The sequence below is a fragment of the Rhinichthys klamathensis genome, unplaced genomic scaffold (assembly GCF_029890125.1).
Source record: "Rhinichthys klamathensis goyatoka isolate OS25496 unplaced genomic scaffold, OSU_Roscu_1.1 h1tg000074l_1, whole genome shotgun sequence".
Classification (NCBI taxonomy): Eukaryota; Metazoa; Chordata; class Actinopteri; order Cypriniformes; family Leuciscidae; genus Rhinichthys; species Rhinichthys klamathensis.
In genome coordinates, this window is record NW_026606617.1 from 331,666 (window position 1) to 354,195 (window position 22,530).

Sequence of the window (22,530 nt, forward strand, 5' to 3'; positions counted from 1 at the left end):
CGTTTTAGTTAAGAAACGGAGAATTAAAACGAATACGATTGATATCCGTCCACATTAAAACGACTGAAAACACGGATCACGTGACCATTCACCTACACTGGGCATGCGCGTGCCGGTGTAAACCGGAAACAGATGGACTATTCCTCAGATTTGACGAAGAAGAAAGTAGCTAAATTACCTCTGCAAAGAGCGTCGCTCCATGTACGTTCGATACCGCCGCTGCACACGGGAATTGTCACAGATCGCTCGAATAATAGCTTGCCTCCGGCGCATGTACACAGTTATAGCATTGAAAAAAGGCAGAATTTACTTTCACAACAGCTGCTAGCAAAGACATCAAAGTCAGAAACGCTTGCCATGACTTATGACACCCAACCAGAGAGCCGAGCGTGAGCCTCCGCGTCATCGTTTCTAAAGTCCTCCGTTTTGACCCGTCTTCACTAAAACGCCCTCTGTAGTTTCAAAACGCAAAACGGGGTCGGCAGCGTTTCTAAACTTCTCCATTTTAGGTCTTCGTTTTTGCCGTTTTAGTCTGGATGGGAGGTGCAAACGTAGCAAAGGTCTCCGTTTCTAATCTAAAACGTAGTAGTGTGGATGGGGCCTAGACATGCAAATACAGAGGGAATGGGCTGGGCGATAAACCACCAACCGTGTGATTCACACCTACATGAGTACAGCTCCCCTGCCCTGCAGAAAGTCACGCATCAGTGCTGTCTATGTTGGTTTGATTTAACCGTATGATAATGTTTCAATGTACATTAGAAAGAACTGCTACAAATGCATGCTAACTGACCTCAAGCAAAACTGCGGCCCTGCGCTGTGGCGCTCTTATCATGTACAGTTACAAAGAGAAACATTGAAGCACATCCACATTCCTGTGTCGCTTACCTGCCCGACTACATTTGTATGTCAGTTATTCAGATGAATAATCCGTTTCTGAATGAATGTGCTGCCTGTTGAATTTAAGTCATGCTATGACAAAGTTAAATAGTAACCATGATAGAAAATTGTTGTATATTTTCCTATTCAAATGTATACTTTCAGCTTGCTTTACATCCAAAAATCTGGAAAATAGCATAGTTCTTGATAGATAGGATATTAAAATACTGTAGATACTATACACACAGGCGCTTGTATTACTCACATTTGTTAGTCACTTTCAATAAAAACATTAAATGAGGAAATATGTGACCCCACATCAGTTGAATTCTGTATTAAATGCTTGGTGAAAGAGATGTTGGTAGCACTTTATTTTACAGACCCGTTCCGCATGTACATACTATACTTATTTAATATGGCAATTGCAATAACTGGGTTATAACTAGGTACTAACCCTGAACCTACCTCTAAGCCTAACCTTAACCTATGTAGTTACCTTATATTACCAGTACTTCCTTGGGTTAAGTATTGCAAGTAGTACATGTTTGTTGGTGCATCTTTCTTGCCTAGCACGGTAAAAGTCACTAACAATATGTCATATTACCATGTAATATATCACTGTGCCATGGTATTGCCCATGGCACTTTTATTTTAAGAGACACATTTTTTTCTTATTTTTATATTAAGGTTCTGTAATGCTTTAATTTGAGAGCGTTTCATTGAAACCTACCTCTTTTGTAACTGCAACTGAAAAGCATACTGTGAATAGCATTTAAAGGATTTCAAAAACGAACATATTGTCATAGTATGAGAAAAATGTTGATGGCTATCTTCAAAGACAGTGGTATGTGAGCACTGCTTTGAACCACTTTTTTTTTTTTATAAGCGTAAGGGAAGATACTGCCTAAACAATTATTTGAGGAAAAACAGGCTGTGCTTTCATTTCGGTCCAAAACCATAGTGAATAGCTTGATGGGTAATTTGACCCTGATGCTGATGATTTTGACAATACCTCTGTCAACATATCTTCACTTAAACACATGCATGGAATAATCTCATGTGAAGATGTTGTCATCCCATCTGGGGATGGTTTCCTGGGTAACAGGCCTCATGCTGTGCTGCCGAATTTAGTCCAGTCACTCAGCAGTGTGTGTGTTTGTGCGTACGGTTCCAGTACTAGCCAAAATAATAAGTCAATCGTCTTTTACCATACAATACATTATCTCTATGCCATCAATCAACATAAGAGTTGAACAGACCGGCAGTAACATATACACCAATTGGCCAAAACATTATGACCACCTCCCTATTATGCTGTTGGTCCTTCGCTTGCTGCCAAAACGGCGCCGACCCGCCAAGGCACGGACTCTACAAGACTCCTGAAGGTTTCCTGTGGGATCTGGCACCAAGACGTTTGCTGCAGATCCTTCAAGTCCTGTAGGTTGTGATTTTGAGGCGCTGTGGACCGAACTGTGGACCGATTAGATTGAGATCTGGGGAGTTTGGAGGGCAGAGCAACACCTTGAACTCTTCATTATTTTCCTTAAACCATTCTTGAATAATGTGTGCATTGTGACAGGGTGATTATCCTGCTGAAAGAGGACACTTCCACCTGTGAACATGAAGGGCTGTACCTGGCCTGCAACATTAAACGCTTTCCGACCAAGTAGTTACAGGAACTTAGTTATAGGAACTGTCCACTTCTAAACAGTTCTAAGAACTACTCTTCCCCCAAACTCGGTTTTGCTGTTTGTGTTCACACTGGCCAAGTGGCCATAGGAACTGGTAGGAGGGGTAAGGGAGTGACGCAAGCACGGCGGCGGCGGCGCCACATACAACAACAACAAACCAGCATGGAGGAGGCTATCGGAATGTTCCTGTTCTGCCTTGCCGGGACCTTAATAACGAGTACGAACGGCGGTGTTTAAAGACTATGCTTGAGTTCTGTACAGAGAAACACAGAAGAAGAAGGCTCCAGCGTAATATGATCAAGATATATAATGGAAGAAGATAGAAGAGCAGAGCGCAGGAGGCAAACAAAATGACGGGTAAGTTTAGCAAGCATTAGCAATTAGCTGGTTGAATGCGTTATGTTTGTCTTACATTATGAGTTAGCATAGCATACATAGGCGAATTGCAACAGACAGTGAAGAAAATGTGTTGACAGTGGGCGTGACTTATAAGTTAAACCCATCAACGTAGACCTAGGGAAAGGGAACTAAAAAAGTCCTCGCTCGAGACTAGGTACTGAAAGAGTTATAGGAACTACGGTCTGAGGAACTAAAAAATCCCCAACTTAGTCCGGTCGGAACACGCGGAAAAAAGGGTTATAGGAACGTTAGGTTCTAGGAACTGCAAAAGTCCCTCCGGTCGGAAAGCGGCTAGTGTTTAGGTAGTAGGTGGCACGTGTCAAATTTACGTCCACATGAATGGCCGGACCCAGGGTTTTTTCCAGAAGAACATTGTCCAGAGCTTCACACTCCCTCCACAGGCTTGTTGCCGTTTCCACAGTGCATCTCTTCCCCAGGAAAACGGTGCACACATTCACGACTGTCTACGTGATGTAAAAGAAAATGGGACTGGCGACCTTTGACTGCTCCAAGGTCCAGTTCTGACGCTTGTGTGCCCATTGTAGGTGGTTTCGACAGTGGACCGGGGTCATTAGGCACTCTGATTGGTCTGCAGCTCCATACGCAGCAGAGTGCACATTCCTTCCATAAGCATCATTAAAATTGTGTGTGACTTGTGCCACAGTAGACCTTCTGTTGGCTCAGACCAGACAGCCTTTGTTGTCCTTGTGCGTCAATGAGCCTTGGGTGCTCAACACCCGTTTCAGAGATACTCTGATCCAGTCGCCTCGCCAAAACAATTTGGCCCTTGTCAAAGTCACTCAGATCTTTATTCCTGCTCATTTCTCCTGCATCCAACATGTTGATTATAAGAACTGATTGACTAATCTACCCAGAGCTTAAAATGTGTCCTTGTTAGGAGATTTTCAATGATATTCACTTCACCTGTGACCAGTCATAATGTTTTGGCCCATCAGTGATACAGGACCTGTTTTTCCTGTTGTGTACTACTGGAACTGCTGTTTCCTTTTTCAGCAGCTTTTGTGTCTGCAGAGCTTTTTCAGTGCAGGCAAAGAGCCACCAAGTCAACTTGGTATCAGTGGTGTTTTCTCTCAACACTGAAGTGAGTTCGAGCGAGGCTGGATGTATAATGAAACTGAGGGTCTATTGATTGGCTGTCACCATTAAGTCAAGGTCACTTGCCAGCATGTTGTTCAAGGCTTGTAGCGCTGGCATTGTTTCACCCTCTGCCTACTTGAGAGAGCTACGACACAAAGAGGCCCGGTGTGCACAGTAAAGGCACACGTTAGCTATAGCTTTTAGTTCCTAGTCATATTTGCTTTATTGGCATGGTAAAACAGCTTTACATAACCAAGCCATTAATTAACACTTGTACTGTACCATCAGTAATGTAACATATCACAAAGTAAACGCTGTCAGAGTGACTCAAGTGCTCAATGTCAAGGTTTATTTTTCAATATTTACAGGTTGAATGTACATCATACCTAATATAAATGTACACTCACCTAAAGGATTATTAGGAACACCATACTAATACTGTGTTTGAGCCCATTTCGCCTTCAGAACTGCCTTAATTATACGTGGCATTGATTCAACAAGGTGCTGAAAGCATTCTTTAGAAATGTTGGCCCATATTGATGGAGATTTGTGGGATGCACATCCAGGGCACGAAGCTCCCGTTCCACCACATCCCAAAGATGCTCTATTGGGTTGAGATCTGGTGACTGTGGGGGCCATTTTAGTACAGTGAACTCATTGTCAGGTTCAAGAAACCAATTTGAAATGATTCGAGCTTTGTGACATGGTGCATTATCCTGCTGGAAGTAGCCATCAGATGATGGGTACATGGTGGCCATAAAGGGATGGACATGGTCAGAAACAATGCTCAGGTAGGCCGTGGCATTTAAACGATGCCCAATTGGCACTAAGGGGCCTAAAGTGTGCCAAGAAAACATCCCCCACACCATTACACCACCACCACCTGCCTGCACAGTGGTAACAAGGCATGATGGATCCATGTTCTCATTCTGTTTACGCCAAATTCTGACTCTAACATCTGAATGTCTCAACAGAAATCGAGACTCATCAGACCAGGCAACATTTTTCCAGTCTTCAACTGTCCAATTTTGGTGAGCTCTTGCAATTTGTAGCCTCTTTTTTTCCTATTTGTAGTGGAGATGAGTGGTACCCGGCGGGGTCTTCTGTTGTTGTAGCCCATCCGCCTCAAGGTTGTGCGTGTTGTGGCTTCACAAATGCTTTGCTGCATACCTCGGTTGTAACGAGTGGTTATTTCAGTCAAAGTTGCTCTTCTATCAGCTTGAATCAGTCGGCCCATTCTCCTCTGACCTCTAGCATCAACAAGGCATTTTCGCCCACAGGACTGCCGCATACTGAATGTTTTTCCCTTTTCACACCATTCTTTGTAAACCCTAGAAATGGTTGTGCGTGAAAATCCCAGTAACTGAGCAGATTGTGAAATACTCAGACCGGCCCGCCTGGCACCAACAACCATGCCACGCTCAAAATTGCTTAAATCACCTTTCTTTCCCATTCTGACATTCAGTTTGGAGTTCAGGAGATTGTCTTGACCAGGACCACACCCCTAAATGCATTGAAGCAACTGCCATGTGATTGGTTGATTAGATAATTGCATTAATGAGAAATTGAACAGGTGTTCCTAATAATCCTTTAGGTGAGTGTATACATTTGTACTTAATTACATAAAAAAAAAACAGGTTTGCAAATGCTATACGGAATGTTTATAAGCATTTCCGGTTGGCATTTTCTTTCCAGTGATCCCTTTTTTGTTGTCAATACAGATATATTATGATCCTTCACTTAATTGTTTCTCATTCGTCATTTGGCTTTGGGATTTGGGCAGTTTCCTGCTATCATTGCAGAGCCATACAGAAATAGTGTTGACAATATGGACCTCAGTGTTAGTTTAAAATTGTTTGAGGGAATGGCGTACCTTGTTTCCATCTCTTTTATCATAGGCCCTTGAAGTTGTAGTCCTAACCAAGTATACATTTTTGGAACAGCCAAATTGGTTTAAAAACTTGAAGGGGATTCAAATTGTGTTTTGCTGGAAACTTGTTTCCTAGTTAGGACAGTTTTATATTCTCAGCTAGTTCTCAGTTTTTATGTCGAATAGAAATATTAGTGCACATTGAGCTCCAGTTCGTAAATGATAGGTTCGCCAAATTTTCAACCATCTTTGTTTGTATTGTTACAATGCCGGTAAATTAACAATATGTACTCTTTCTCTGTGTTACCTGCTCCATATTTTCCTGTTTATTTGTCAGCAAAAGTTCCCGGATGACACCAACTGCATCATTTTGCATCACACGATAGACTTTTGACTGCTCCAGGTCTTTTAGTTAAAACTACAGATTAAACTACAGTCGGCTCGACAAGGGGGTGGTGTCAAAATCTACAGTGCATTATGGGTGTTTTTGGCAAAATGGAACCCAACAGCCCATTTTTTTTCTCTCGTTTAATCTTTTTCACATTTCTACTGCATAACCATGACACGCCCCCTACTGCTGATTGGCTACAAGTGTGTTATGGTGCTCTGTCCGATCCACTTTAAACAGTTTTTCTCATAAATCGTTAGGGTGGGGTGTAGTACACCAGAATGAAACGTGTAATAGGCAGAAGTTTCCAAATACATTCGAATATATTAAAAGAAAATTGCGTGTCTTTGTACAGCCGGAGACACTGTCTGGCAGGGGTTCTGGTGGAGAGGAATGGTAATTTGTGGTGGCTTTGAGATTGGAGAGAGACTGGATTTCAGCGAGTGGAAATGGCTCTTCTGGGGGCCCTGAGCTGCCGTGAGATCCTAGTGCCTGTGAGAAAGAGTGACACATTTGAGTCATTCAGTTTCTCTCACTGTTTGCTTAGTGAAAGGCGAAAGAGATGAGAAGAGAAGTGGGCTGTGTGTGTGTGTGTGTACTTGAGAACAGATGGCAGCTGGTTAGCTGGGCTTGGACAAGGTAATTACCATGCACTGTGTTACTTAACTCCTTACTGGTGCAATCTGTTGGGTTTTATCCCTGTTCCATACTTTCGTTCTCTGATAGACTTCGAAACCGATTTGCTCTTAAAATAATCTTGTCTACTCTAAATGAACCAACACACTTGGGACATAGCTAAAGTTTCACAGCAATTGGTGTTGTGGAATATTGGGTGTGCCTGTTGTTTTTACTTCTCTTAACCTCACGCTCTGTTTCTTCTTTTCTCACTTTCGTATCTTTACTCATACAAGGAAACAAAGAAATGCATACACTGAAGTTAAATTGAAATAGGTTTCATTTGACAAGTGAGCACATCTTTTCTGCTTTACCACATATTATAATCTAATCACACCTTCTCTTATCTCAGTTAAGGTGTAAATCTGTGAATCGTTAGTGTAAATATTGCTCATACTTTGGGTTAGAGATTTGAACTGGGTATTAAACATCACACATTATTTGTGCCATGTGTGACATGAATCATGCAGATTATTGACTATTACTTTTTTAAACAATCAGTCTTAAGATTTTCAGCAGGAAGATGACAAAATGGGCTAAAAGTCCCATAGACGTGCACATCTAGTGAACAGATTCTCATGGAGATTTGTGCTTTTATCACTGGGGCCACTTGTAACATGCAAGAAACCGCAGCACAACTTGCTAAAAACAACTCCGAATACCTTAGGAACCACATAGCAACGTCTGGCAACCACCCATAACACCCTTGCATAATGAGGGCAACTTTTGCATGGGTGATCGCCATGCACATTTTCATTAGGAGTTTCTTAGTAAATGGATAATCCCTTTGTTTAGGTTGGTTTGTTTGCAATAAACATTCAGCACTTACAGCATACGTTTATCTCTCCCTTTGGTATAGAAGGATTCTTAAGAAGTTGCCCAAGTGTTAGTCACTGGTCTTGTTCTTGTTGTGATAGCAAATGATAAGCAAGACTTTTATGCCAATACAGATGCACGAATAACCCTTTCCATTTTGTTTGTGTGAGCTGTGGGACGTGACTGTCTGAGTTTACTTGTTTGTATCATGGCGATTCAGGTTTGTCTGACCTTTGCTTTGCTTTTGAAACAGATTTCCTACCATGGCAGTGAGGAAGGGGGGGAGAGTGAAGACTCAGAAGGCGAAAACCAAGAGTTGGCACAGATCGACAGAGGTGTGTATTTTTATTTAATTTAATTTTGCCTATTGCATAGAGGGCTTCAACAACTAATTGATTAAATCAAATATGATACATAGAAAAGTACATTTATTAAAGGGGTGGTTCAGGATTTTGGACATCGGGCCTCATTTCCAAGTTAGCCTTAGTGTTATTTATCAATGGAGACAGTTTTCAAAAAATGTCATCCGGTCGTTCCAGTTGCATAGTTCGCCGGTGCTAGGCTAGCGCGAGTCAACGGTAACTGCTAGTCTGCCATTAAAAACAGTTTTACCCACTCCACAGTACACCAAAAGCAAATAAATTATAACGCCAGACTATCGATGTAAATGTCTGTGAGATGTGAGAATAATGTTAAAAATGAAACTACTCTTGCATCTCAGTCATCGCAATACATTTACAGGAACTAGTTTCTCAGCAGCGGCGGAATTTTACTTTGCTCCGGTTAGTAGCACTGCGCCGAAAAGTAAACACAGAACCGAAGCGCACTACAGTCGGGACCACCTCTCTCTACCTCTCTCTACCTACCTCTCTCGGTTGCCTAGATAACTACATATCACTCCGCCGCTGCTGTAGACTGTGCTAATAAATACAGGGAACAAAGTATAACTATTGCAATGCAATGAAAGGGTAGTTTGATTTCTAACATTATTCTCTCAACAGACATTTACATCGATAGTCTGGCGTTATAATTTATTTGCTTTTGGTGTACTGTGGAGTGGGTAAAACTGTTTTTAATGGCAGGCTAGCAGTTACTGTTGACTCGCGCTAGCCTAGCACCGGCGAACTATGCAACTGGAACGACTGGATGACATTTTTTGAAAACTGTCTCCACTGATAAATAACACTCGCTTGGTTCGCTAACTTGGAAATGAGGCCCGATGTCCAAAATCCTGAACCACCCCTTTAAGTTACTGTTATTTTCTTATAAATCAAGCTTTTCAGTTTTGCAAAATTCTCTCTTGAAAGCAAGTTGAAGTGTTCATTTAGCAGAGAACAGTATTTGTTGTTAAACATAAAATACAATTTTAAATGAAACAAATTAAAACCCTATATTCAATGTAACTATGCTATTTTGATATCTACAGTAATGGGATTACTGAAAAATGAAGTGAACATTACTATGTTCACAGTAGGGAATCTGTGTCTCCAGAACATTCTACACTTTCACACATCAACATATTTCATCTTGCACATTGAAGGAAAGTATCTGATAAATAGAATAATCAGAATTGTTTTTACAGATTAAACTATTATCAAAGTAGTTATTAGTTGAACCCTTAATAGTCTGTCACATACATGCACTTGGTTCTAGGTTAGAAACTCCAAACCATAAACTTTATCTGGAGTCTAAAATCTAAACAACATATGCATTTTAATCACACCTTTCTGTGCTTCCTGTCATAACAGAAGCTAAGAGCGATGAGAAATGGTTTGGTGTGATGATCTAATATGGAGTGGTGTGAGGTAGTTTCCCATAAAGGGCTGTAAACAGTGAAATATTACAATAGTTATATTTCTTATTTTATTTTTTTGTATTTTTATTTAGCAATAATACTAATAATATTTTATAGCCATATTGATTGCACTTACAAACAAGCACAGCAAACCTGGAATGCTTAATGGGATTGTCCCAGCCCAGGCTCTTTCGAAAAACGTACCTGTGGCAACATTTTAGCAAAAAGCAAAATATGTTGCGTCGTGCACGTTTCGCGACAGTTTCAAAGTGAAATGTCCAGTGAGTGGCGCTAAAAGTGTGTTAAGTTTTTTTTTTCCGGAGTTTGTACGTATCACTGCAGTTCTGAATTGAAATGTCCGGTGAGTGACGCTAAAAGATTAATGCTCCATCACGCTTTAAAATAACGTACGCCTACTCTATACCCTAAACCTACCAGATAGTGTTAACAAAAGCAAATGCGACATAAAAATATAATCGAAACCATGGCATTTTAGCTTGTTTTTGAACTTTGAGCTCTCATATATCGTGACTCGTCTTTCACGGGGTTCGTACCCGAGCTCTCCGCATCACAAGTGCAGTTCTGTACCAGCCGAGCTACTGAGCAAGCTTAATAAGTGAGTAAAACTGAACATATGGAGCTGGTTAAGTGATGCAAACTCCAAGATATATTAGTTGACACGCCATGCACTATGGTAAAAAGTGTGTTTTGATAACATATGATTACCCTATGATAGCCATCAACATATGATAACCCTCCTGTTCAAGGAGCCGTGTGAAAATATGTGTTTATTAATCCATAATCTGCCTCTGTAATCATAATTGTGTGTGAAAATGATTAAAAGTGTTAGCTGTGTTACTGCCTCTAGTGTTTATTTGTTTTAGAAACTGCAGTGATATGTACGTATTGGTACGTGTTTTGCAAAAAATTTGCCACAGGAAAGTTTTTCCAATGAGCCTGTGTTGGATTGTCCCTGTATGAAGAAAAAGGCTCTGCTGATTGATAACCTTCTGCTATATTTCGCCCATTTCCAGAGCGCCGGCGGAATTGTGCCTTGACTCCTCTAGCCACCAGTCAACAGCACAACCAGGGCATTCTCTCTCCGGCTCACTTACGCCGTCTCCGTTTACTCCTGGACCCGACCCTGGACCGCCACAGTTCAGAAGAGGAGCTGGAGCGCATCGCAGGAGCCCCGGGAGCAGAGGGGGGCCGGAAGTGGCACAGACATGGAGACATGAGCAGCGCCTCTAGTGACGAGGAGGTGAAGGACCTGTGTGGGCCGAACGAACCGTCGACCGGGGCCCGCTTGAGCGCCACATCTCCCAGTCCTGTCCTCTTCAGCTCCTCTCCTCCTCGAGCGCTCAAGCCTTCACACACGCCGGCCCGCCTCCCTGTCCGGCCCATCATTCTCAGCCACTTTGAACAACCTTCCATGCCTTACTGGCGCCACCGGCCCAATTACACAGGAGAACCTGGTCGCCCCAGCCTAGACCTGGAGAAAATGCAGCAGGTAAGAGACACTCATTTTAACTCAACATCTGGCTAAGAACGAACTTGGGTGGTTTTGCAAGGGAGGACATCAGCATCTATGGTTAGACCTATCCAACAACTGTAGTCTTAACCCTATGCTTAACATTCTCTTCAAATCAGAGGGAAATATGATGGATAGATAAGAATGTAGGAGAAACCCCTAACCCTATGATCTAATTGATTGATATAGGGCTGTTGTTTCAGGACCAACTAGTATATACACTCTCCTAAAGGATTATTAGGAACACCATACTAATACTGTGTTTGACCCCCTTTCGCCTTCAGAACTGTCTTAATTCTACGTGGCATTGATTCAACAAGGTGCTGGAAGCATTCTTTAGAAATGTTGGCCCATATTGATAGGATAGCATCTTGCAGTTGATGGAGATTTGTGGGATGCACATCCAGGGCACGAAGCTCCCTTTCCACCACATCCCAAAGATGCTCTATTGGGTTGAGATCTGGTGACTGTGGGGGCCATTTTAGTACAGTGAACTCATTGTCATGTTCAAGAAACCAATTTGAAATGATTGGAGCTTTGTGACATGGTGCATTATCCTGCTGGAAGTAGCCATCAGAGGATGGGTACATGGTGGCCATAAAGGGATGGACATGGTCAGAAACAATGCTCAGGTAGGCCGTGGCATTTAAATGATGCCCAATTGGCACTAAGGGGCCTAAAGTGTGCCAAGAAAACATCCCCCACACCATTACACCACCACCACCAGCCTGCACAGTGGTAACAAGGCATGATGGATCCATGTTCTAATTCTGTTTACGCCAAATTCTGACTCTACCATCTGAATGTCTCAACAGAAATCGAGACTCATCAGACCAGGCAACATTTTTCCAGTCTTCAACTGTCCAATTTTGGTGAGCTCTTGCAAATTGTAGCCTCTTTTTCCTATTTGTAGTGGAGATGAGTGGTACCCGGTGGGGTCTTCTGCTGTTGTAGCCCATCCGCCTCAAGGTTGTGCGTGTTGTGGCTTCACAAATGCTTTGCTGCATACCTCGGTTGTAACGAGTGGTTATTTCAGTCAAAGTTGCTCTTCTATCAGCTTGAATCAGTCGGCCCATTCTCCTCTGACCTCTGGCATCAACAAGGCATTTTCGCCCACAGGACTGCCGCATACTGGACGTTTTTCCCTTTTCACACCATTCTTTGTAAACCCTAGAAATGGTTGTGCGTAAAAATCCCAGTAACTGAGCAGATTGTGAAATACTCAGACCGGCCCGTCTGGCACCGACAACCATGCCACGCTCAAAATTGCTTAAATCACATTTCTTTCCCATTCTGACATTCAGTTTGGAGTTCAGGAGATTGTCTTGACCAGGACCACACCCCTAAATGCATTGAAGCAACTGCCATGTGATTGGTTGATTAGATATTGGCATTAATGAGAAATTGAACAGGTGTTCCTAATAATCCTTTAGGTGAGTGTACATCCAGGAAAGCATTATTAGCAAAATCACAGTCAACAAGAATGTAATTTTTCTCTGAAACATTGCAATTTGATTTCCCCCCCCAAATCTAAAGCCCTACTTATCAGTGTCAGCACCCCTTAAGGAATGAGCCTTTTTGGTCTTTCTTCTTTGAATTTTCGGTTTTCATCATTGTCTTCTGCTTTTTTAAAAATCCATTGTGTCCATGATCAGATGCACCATTGTATCACTGTATCAATGCAGTCTTTTTATTACTCACAGCCATTTAAACAGTGGCCCAAAAAATATTTTGAAACTTAAATAACACTTGAAAACATGTGAATATCATTGCACTAGAAACAAAATATTAGATCAAGTGGAATTTACTTCAAAGAAAAAAAATGTGCGAGCTCACTTATCAAGCAAAACATTCACAAAAGGTTAGGTTTTAACAATGGATATTGTTCAATTAGGACAAAAGTATTTGGAAACTTTCTGGTTCTCAAAAAGTAGGGGAAACTGTGGTCACTATGCTAGGACACCTGTGTAAACTTGAGGGGAACTGAACTGACTTTATATAGCCAGCAAAAAACCTTAGTCTCTGAAAAGTGAAGTTACTATATTTCCCCCCAAAAGAACCTCTTGGAATACTTTCTGATGTAAAATCTCTTCGTTCCAGACCAACAGTCCTTGTCAACTCAATGGCTGAATTTGAAAACAATGCAAGACAAATGCACGAAACTACACTTACTCAGACAAGTCCATGTGCTCCAGGGCTTTGTGCCCGCCACCTCCAGAGAGAAAGAGAGGATGACAGATGTCAGCCCCCCTCCCTCACTCTGAACAAAAGCCTGAATCTCTGAGTGAATGAAACGGCAAAGTGGGAAAAAACCTTGTAGTTTTAACCTAGTAGTTTTGTCTTCAGGTGTTCAAATATACAGGCCAGATTGTGCCAGGTTAAAACAAAGGACACGTGGAGAAGTAAAGAGCCAAAAGACGAGTACAGAGAGAGAAGAGGCCTGTGAGGACCATATGACTCTCTGAGTCCACTGTGTGTGTGTGCTCGGTCAAGTGGAATGGGAGGTGGTGATGGAAAAACAAAATGTGGGAGACTACTCAAGTTAACTGCTAAAAGCTCATTTTGCTTCAACTCTGTTAAAGTGCCCCAATATGCTATTTTAAAGGTTCCTATTTCATTTTCAGTCTCCTACAATAGTTTTACACGCATCCAAGGTAAAAAAAAAACTTTAATTTTCTCATAAAATACATTGCACACTACCTCATTTCTCAAAGAGTCTGAAAACTGTTAGTTTGAAGATTCAGTCTCTCTAAACCCCTCTTTTCCGTGAGCCCGCTCTGCTCTGATTGGTTAAACGGCCCAGTCTGTTTTGATTGGTCTACCGCTTACAGCGCGTTTCGGAAACTAAACGGCCATTATCATATCTGAATTTTGGCTCCTGTTCGAAACGAACAGTAACGTTGGCGTTGTTTTTTCTGTATTAACTCTTCCAGTCTCAGCTACAACTACAGTGTTTGAGGGCGGGGCAAAGTAGACATTTGCAGGCAGCCAATGAAGACCACAGGCTGGCTTTATGCAAATTTGTTACATTGTTACGTAGGTTTGTAACAGGAAGTGAGACTGGAATTGCTGACGACTCGTTACGGCGGTTCAGAATCAATTATTTCTTATAGGAGACAATGCGGTTATTTGTCGTGCGCTTTGATCTTTAAAACTTTGCCAGACATTTTACATTCACCAACAACTATATTACACACTGCATGAAAGGTAATATTCAAAAAAGCACTTTAAATCAAACGTAATAAGTCGTCATTATTGCCTTTAGTACTAAACATGAAATAATCCATGTCCAGCCTCACTCTACTATGCATCACACATTTAATTATATACGGCAGCTGTTATGTTAATACGTTGAGCCACATTTGGGCGACAGTCGTGTTAGTTTTTCATTATTAATCCTTACCAACTAATCCATTCCTGCACATATGCAGTTGCTTAAATCTCAAACGCAGGGGTCCAGCTATTGTTCAAGCGAAATGAATGGTCTGTCTGACAGATGTCTAAATGCTGCCCGCCATGGTTGAGTGAGCTTGACAAACATTATCTCCTTTTTTGGGAACTTTGAAATGAGGCCGAGCTCATTTCAGACTTCACCCGGGCTTTAACCATGGCTGCCTTCCAGTCACGCAGATCTGGACAAATTTGACAATTCCTGGGAGTTTCCCTTGTAGAACAAAGAGACTGCTTGAAATGTGCATTAATCTGTCATTGCCTATAGGTTTTTGCCATGAATTTATTATAATATATAAACTTTGAAGCTGGTTGTTTTTACCTTAATGAAAAACCCTGTCCTTAATGTTTTTTAATGCTCTCTAAGTTAAAGGGGTGGTTGATTATGATTTCACTTTTCTAACTTTAGTTAGTGTGTAATGTTGCTGTTTGAGGATAAACAACATCTGCAAAGTTACAACGCTCAAAGGAAGATATTTGCTTTTAAAGAAATCGTTTTTTTAAGGACTACAACAAATGTCGACATTCCTCCCGGGTTAGTGACATCACTAACCCTAAAATGTACATAAACCCCGCCCCCGGGAACACACAGTCCCTGTTGAGAAGAGGAAGAGTAGTTGTTTACATATTGTAAAAAGGGGCATTATACCTATTTCTGTTGTCATTTATGGTGTGTTGTCATAGACGCATGACGTGTATGTATGTATATACACTCACCGGCCACTTTATTAGGTACCCCATGCTAGTAACGGGTTGGACCCCCTTTTGCCTTCAGAACTGCCTCAATTCTTCGTGGCATAGATTCAACAAGGTGCTGGAAGCATTCCTCAGGGAGTTTGGTCCATATTGACATGATGGCATCACACAGTTGCCGCAGATTTGTCGGCTGCACATCCATGATGCGAATCTCCCGTTCCACCACATCCCAAAGATGCTCTATTGGGTTGAGATCTGGTGACTGTGGAGGCCATTTTAGTACAGTGAACTCATTGTCATGTTCAAGAAACCAATTTGAAATGATTAGAGCTTTGTGACATGGTGGAAGTAGCCATCAGAGGATGGGTACATGGTGGCCATAAAGGGATGGACATGGTCAGAAACAATGCTCAGGTAGGCCGTGGCATTTAAACGATGCCCAATTGGCACTAAGGGGCCTAAAGTGTGCCAGGAAAACATCCCCCACACCATTACACCACCACCACCAGCCTGCACAGTGGTAACAAGGCATGATGGTTCCATGTTCTCATTCTGTTTACGCCAAATTCTGACTCTAACATCTGAATGTCTCAACAGAAATCGAGACTCATCAGACCAGGCAACATTTTTCCAGTCTTCAACTGTTCAATTTTGGTGAGCTCTTGCAAATTGTAGCCTCTTTTTCCTATTTGTAGTGGAGATGAGTGGTACCCGGTGGAGTCTTCTGCTGTTGTAGCCCATCCGCCTCAAGGTTGTGCGTGTTGTGGCTTCACAAATGCTTTGCTGCATACCTCGGTTGTAACGAGTGGTTATTTCAGTCACTGTTGCCCTTCTATCAGCTCGAACCAGTCTGGCCATTCTCCTCTGACCTCTGGCATCAACAAGGCATTTCCGCCCACAGAACTGCCGCTCACTGGATGTTTTTTCTTTTTCGGACCATTCTCTGTAAACCCTAGAGATGGTTGTGCGTGAAAATCCCAGTAGATTAGCAGTTTCTGAAATACTCAGACCAGCCCTTCTGGCACCAACAATCATGCCACGTTCAAAGTCACTCAAATCACCTTTCTTCCCCATACTGATGCTCGGTTTGAACTGCAGGAGATTGTCTTGACCATGTCTACATGCCTAAATGCACTGAGTTGCCGCCATGTGATTGGCTGCTTAGAAATTAAGTGTTAACGAGCAGTTGGACAGGTGTACCTAATAAAGTGGCCGGTGAGTGTATATGTTCAGTGATTAATGACTTAAAGATAGGGATGCACCAATCATAATTTTCATGGCCAATTCCTATTGCTGGTTTTTTAAAGAAAATTCTTTATTTAATTTTTACAAGCAAATGGGTTCCGATACCGGTTGTGGGTTTTTTCTTCTTTAAGCAAATGTATTTGTTGTTTGTGCTCTACTACAGGCCAAACTGGCCTTAAACAAACAAACAAATAGCTGTAGCCATTTGACATTTGAGGCAACCGCTGTCACAATTGAGCAGTTGTTTTTGATTTAAATTCTATTGAAACGATATTTAAAGCACAGGGAGAATAGTCTCATTTTAGCTTTATGAAATTGCTACATAAAACACATACCTGCACAAAACAAAAACAGCAGACAGGCTGAAAGAAAATGCTAATTCAGTCTGTGACAGTAGGTGGCGCTTCTGAAAGGGTTAGCAGCTCTGCGCTTATAAAACACTGCTTTATACGGAGGTCAGGGGAAAAGAAAATGCCATTGAAACTTTTCTGAAGACAGATACATTCATAAAAATCCACACAAATGACATTTTGGGAAATGATTGCAATGCAGTTTGTCTGCAAGTCTGGAACAGAGATCGGCCAAAATAAAACCAAAAACGTATGTTTGGAGAAAAAGCGTCCGGTTCCGATCGATGGCCGGGTGACTGGAGCATCTCTAGTTAAAGACTCGGAATATCATTTAATCCAAAGAGTCATTTGGATTACTTTTTATGAACTGCACGTTTGTCAGTTTTTGTGCTTCACAGTCTCGGTCCCTGTGCAGTCTGGACATTCTTCTAAATATCTCCTTGTTTTGTTCCACACAAAAAAGAAAGTCACATGGTTTGAAATGAGGGTATTTTAATTTTGGCCAAATTATTCCTTTATCATTGCCTGTAGTTTTTTTTAAAATCATAAATGTATTGTAATCTTTAAGCAGAAGTACTGTAATGAACCGCTTAGACTTTGTCCTGAAAAGAATCCGAGTTAACCTCTGCTATTATTGAGTCACGCTGCCTCTGTTTGCTTTCTTTACCCAGAACTCTACTGTTAGTGCTAAACTGAGTTCCACGTTTGTCCTGAAAGGGCGGCCCACAGGATGTTTTGCTCTGTTACATAAAAGACCCATTAGTTTGGGTAGCCACAGTGGCCCAGAGCTTCCAGGGATCTTCCAGAACAGCTCAAGGGCAAAAAAGCAGTAAATGTTTACACTGACAATATGGAAACTCGTTCCTCGGTGTGTGTGTGTTGAAGCTGGTGTGTGGAGTTCGGCTGTGCATAGACAACATGTGAGACTTATGGAAGGTTTATGTCATTCCTTTTAACCATATTTTCTCCTTTCTGCTCTTTGCTTCAGAAAATGCTTCTAAAAAAGAACTGTGGAGGGAAAACGAGGACTATCAAGATTCGGGTGAGTGTTTCAAAAGAAAACAAACAAACTGTTTTTTTTCATACAGTGACCCAAACAAAACAAAACAAAAGAATTCAGACACTTAAAGCACACTTACAGAACACGTTAACTCTTTCCCCGCCATTGAGTTTTCCCGCAATCCGTGTTTTCACTGTTATACGTGTAGGGGGTGCTATTACACATCTTCTGAAAGAGAACAGAATCTCCTGATCAAAACACAGGTAAAGAAGCAGAAACAAGCGATAGAAGCATTGCTTATGTAAAACGTGTTATTAACGGCGTTAACGCAAACCCATTTTAACGGCGTCAATTGTTTTATCGCTCGATTAACGGTCTTTTTGGCCTAGCAAACTTTGTATTTTTTTTTCACATGCTTTTGCAACAGGACGCGGCATGCACGGCGCGGCGCTGCGCTATGAAACCCATTTATTTCAATGGCTTGCGCCGCGCGAGGACGTTTTGTTGCTTCGTCGACCAAAGCGCAACCGGATCTAGCTAGACCGGAAACAACAACAGGCACGACGCCGCATACACTCGTTTGGGCTTGCGAGCCGGCCAAATAGTAGGTTAACGTTACGTTTTGAGTGGATGACGAGCGCGAGACGCCGAAATGGATGCCAATAAGATTCTGAATGGAAAGTTTACTTTTAAAAAGTTGCCAAATGGTTCCATTGACAAGACCAAAGTGATCTGTGTGTTTTGTCGTTGTGAACTGAGCTATCATCATCGCAGCACGTCCAGTCTGAAATACCACTTGATGGCCAAGCACACACACACACACATGCGAATTCTCCGCCCCCTCGTCAATATCAGGACCTCTTCAGTATTTCTTTCACCCTTTCATTGATGGACAGTGTTACATTGTGTGAGAGATTATTTGCTCCAAGTGAGAATGTTAGTGTGAAATTGAACACCGTATATGCCAATGTTGTTTTCAATAAAAAACATTTGCACAAAGCAAGCCGATCCACTTTTCCATGTTGATAAGAGCTTTAAAATGAGAAAAAATACTGAGACAAAAAGAAATCAAGAGACATTTAGAATAGATAAAAATGTGCGATTAATCGCGAGTTAACTATGACATTAATGCGATTAATCGTGATTAAATATTTTAATCGTTTGACAGCACTAATATATATATATATATATATTCTTCTTTTCTGGCATTTTTCAAATAGTTAAATTTAAATTATTTGTAAATGTTTTTGTAATCCTGGTCTTGGATCAGGTCAATACAGTAGCATGAATGCTTTGAATGCGAGTGTTTGGATTGGTTTCTAAAAGCCTGACCCGTGAGCACGGTGCGCTGGAGCCGGGCCGAAGCGCACCCGCTGACCCTCATAGCCATGGCCCTGGACCCCGGCTGTGTCTTTGGCACTCCTCAGACTGCTCCAGAAGGCCCGAGCTGAGCGATGCCAGTGTGTGACGTCATCAGGAGCTCGCCACCTTTTGGACTGCAGAACAGTGACTCCCGCTTGCATGGCACAGGAACTGGAACACTCATGGGAAACACTGGCTGCAGACCAGCCCGCTGGAATTACAAACACAATCTGTCTCATCTCGCAGGGGCCCCTTACCAGATTCTTTGGAATACCTTTCGGTAACATTTAACCCTGTGAAGGTCAGAATAATACAAATAAATGAATAGTTTTTATTAGTAGTAATAGTCAGAAAAATCTTTTTTTTTTTAATGGAACAGTTTATTGAACCTTTAGGCAAATTATTAATAAAAAAAAAGTAATATTTGACTTTTGATAAAAATCGTATTTGATACATCAGAATTTTATGATATAGTGAATATGGAGCTCATTCTTGAGGAGGAAAAAAAACAGCCCCAAACTGAGCAAAAATATGCAATATGGCACGGTTGCTGATATTTATATGGCCAAAAGGTTACATGAAATTTTGATAGCTTGATGTAAATAAATCAGATACTTACAAAAAGTGCATATAAATATTAGTTGTCACTCTACATCTTCCAATAATATGTCTTAGTAAGATGATATTTAAAAGCTTAGTTCTATGATAAAAGCTCTGTGCTTGCAATTGAGAAATGTACAAATAAACATTCCTCAAAAGCATGCTGATCATCACTGATTTTTATAAAGTAAACATAAGAATAACTTTGATATCGTTAGTTATATTTCACGATGAACTTACTGGACTGAAGCCACTTAGGATTACTTGATTAATATCCATATAGAATTTTTTTAGATTTCATCTTACATTTTACTTGATACTTACATTTTAACATTTCTATAAAATTATGTATGGACAACCAAGTAAACCTAAATATTACTAACGATATCTAAGTTATTCTTATGTTTACTTTATAAAAATCAGTGATGATTTCACAGCAAAAAAGGGGTAATTTAAGTAATTATACTTAAAGTCTTTTAACTTGATAAAAAAGTATAAACTATCAGTCAGATGACAGAAGGCATGTACAACATGTTTAAGGCAATGTTTTGATCATATTGATTATTTAGAGGCCTTATGTATCAAATATGCTTTACAGGGTTAATACCACAGTATATGAATATGATAATCAAGCAGCACAATGACCACGTTACACCAGTGGGCAAAAACATCCTATTGACTTGCATTAAAAGAGGGAGATGAACCATATAAGGGGCTTTCACACCGGAGGAACGTTTTCATAGTTCATATAACTACTGGTGGAAGTTCCCGCTTTTTGGCGTGTTCACACCTCAGGAACTGGGAACGATTTTAGTCACAGGAACACCTTTAAAAATCAAAATAAGCTCCTACTTCAGAGTAGGGTCTAACCCAACACAACAGGAACTACCAGTGATGCAAGTGTACGTTAATTGGCATAACGCATGAAAATAGAAAAATGTCGGTAAAGTAAAGTCTAAGTCTAAAGTCTACTAGGATATTGGCTGTTTATTAGTATTTATAAAGCATGTATTAATGCCTTATTCTGCATGACCATAATCTTTATCCCCTTAATCCTACCCAATACCTAAATTTAACCACCTTAATAACTATTAATAAGCAGTAATTAGGAGTTTATTGAGGCAAAAATCATAGTTAATAGTGAGAATTGGATCCTAATCTAAAGTGACCAAAATGTCCAATATATTGAGTGTCCAAATTTTGCAGTGCTGAAATGTTATGATTCAAAATAAATAAAAAACGACAAAAAAAACCTTCTTTTAGCTTCCAGAAATGCAGGTTTTCCTCTTGTAGACTGCAAAAGAATTGATGCATAATGGTCTTTCTCTCCAATGAACATCCAGAAACCTCCATTTCATCTGCAGGAGATTGGATGACCATTTTATTAGATTAATGGAAAGAGGTGAGGAGAGGAGCAAGGGATGAAAAGGGAGAGGGAGAAGGAAGTGTGTGTGTGTGTGTTAGGATGAAGTCATTTTCCATTTATAGAGTGCCGGCTGTTGCAGGATCTACAGTCAGAGAGAAAGATGTTCTTCGTTTCACTCCTCCGCCTTGTTGTCGTTTTCAACTTCCTTTCGCTCTTCCCACTCTCTCTTTGCTTCCCCACTTTCCTTTACCTTTTGTCCTTGATCGTTGACTCATATTTAATCTTTATTTGTAACATATTTTATAAAATATTGCCATATTTTATTACAGCCCGCACACATCTAGTGTATGATATTGGAGTTATTTTTACATTTGAACTGCATTTAATACTTGTAGCTACCTTAAGCTGACTGTTTTTTCTAAACAGTTCTAGTTTATGGTATTGTTATTTTTGCTTGTGTAATTTTAAATATATTTTCTTCAACATTCCAAGCATACATACAGGCCTTTAGAATTGTGCATAAAACAAATTCATAAGGAAAATAACTGTAAATAAATAATCAGCTCCATTGCAGACTCCAGTTATCAAGAGCTTAAGGTGTTCCATTTAAACACATTTCAAGTGTTCCTCCAATGGCAAAGACGTACATCCGAGTGAACGAGACGGAGGGAAGTTAGCAAGAGAAGGGCATAAAAGTTGGATTTAAGCACAGCCCTACACGCTGATTTCACGCAGCCGCCATTTTGAAATGGAAAGCGAGGCTCCGGTGGGAAGAACCCCGGAAGTACAGATAGACAACAGTGCCTCGGACTACCAACATGAAGCTGCTGCCGCGATTTACACTATTGGATGTTAATATCCAATCTAGGACATGTATATAGTTCGTTCCTGCGTTTTTTTTACGTTCTGAATTATATATAAAAAATAATTTTATTTATAAATGAATTTCACTGTATTTTACGGAAGCCCTGAACCGCAAAAAAAAAAAAAAAAAAAAAAAAAAAAAAAAAAAAATCTAGCATTTCGAGGTTAAAGTCGAAACATTTCGAGGTTAAAGTCGAAACATTTCGAGGTTAAAGTCGAAACATTTCGAGGTTAAAGTCGAAACATTTCGAGGTTAAAGTCGAAACATTTCGAGGTTAAAGTCGAAACATTTCGAGGTTAAAGTCGAAACATTTCGAGGTTAAAGTCGAAACATTTCGAGGTTAAAGTCGAAACATTTCGAGGTTAAAGTCGAAACATTTCGAGGTTAAAGTCGAAACATTTCGAGGTTAAAGTCGAAACATTTCGAGGTTAAAGTCGAAATTTAATTAGAATTT

General features: G+C 40.8%; 1 protein-coding gene across 1 annotated transcript in view; it reads left to right on the forward strand.

The window, feature by feature from the left end:
• si:dkey-16j16.4 (uncharacterized) overlaps positions 1-22,530 on the forward strand; it is a 41,322-nt gene that overhangs the window by 11,991 nt on the left and 6,801 nt on the right. The window contains exons 2-4 of the mRNA XM_056250752.1: positions 8,070-8,151; positions 10,646-11,121; positions 17,872-17,925. Coding sequence (XP_056106727.1) covers positions 8,070-8,151; positions 10,646-11,121; positions 17,872-17,925 — 612 coding nt within the window. The remainder of the gene's footprint in view (positions 1-8,069; positions 8,152-10,645; positions 11,122-17,871; positions 17,926-22,530) is intronic.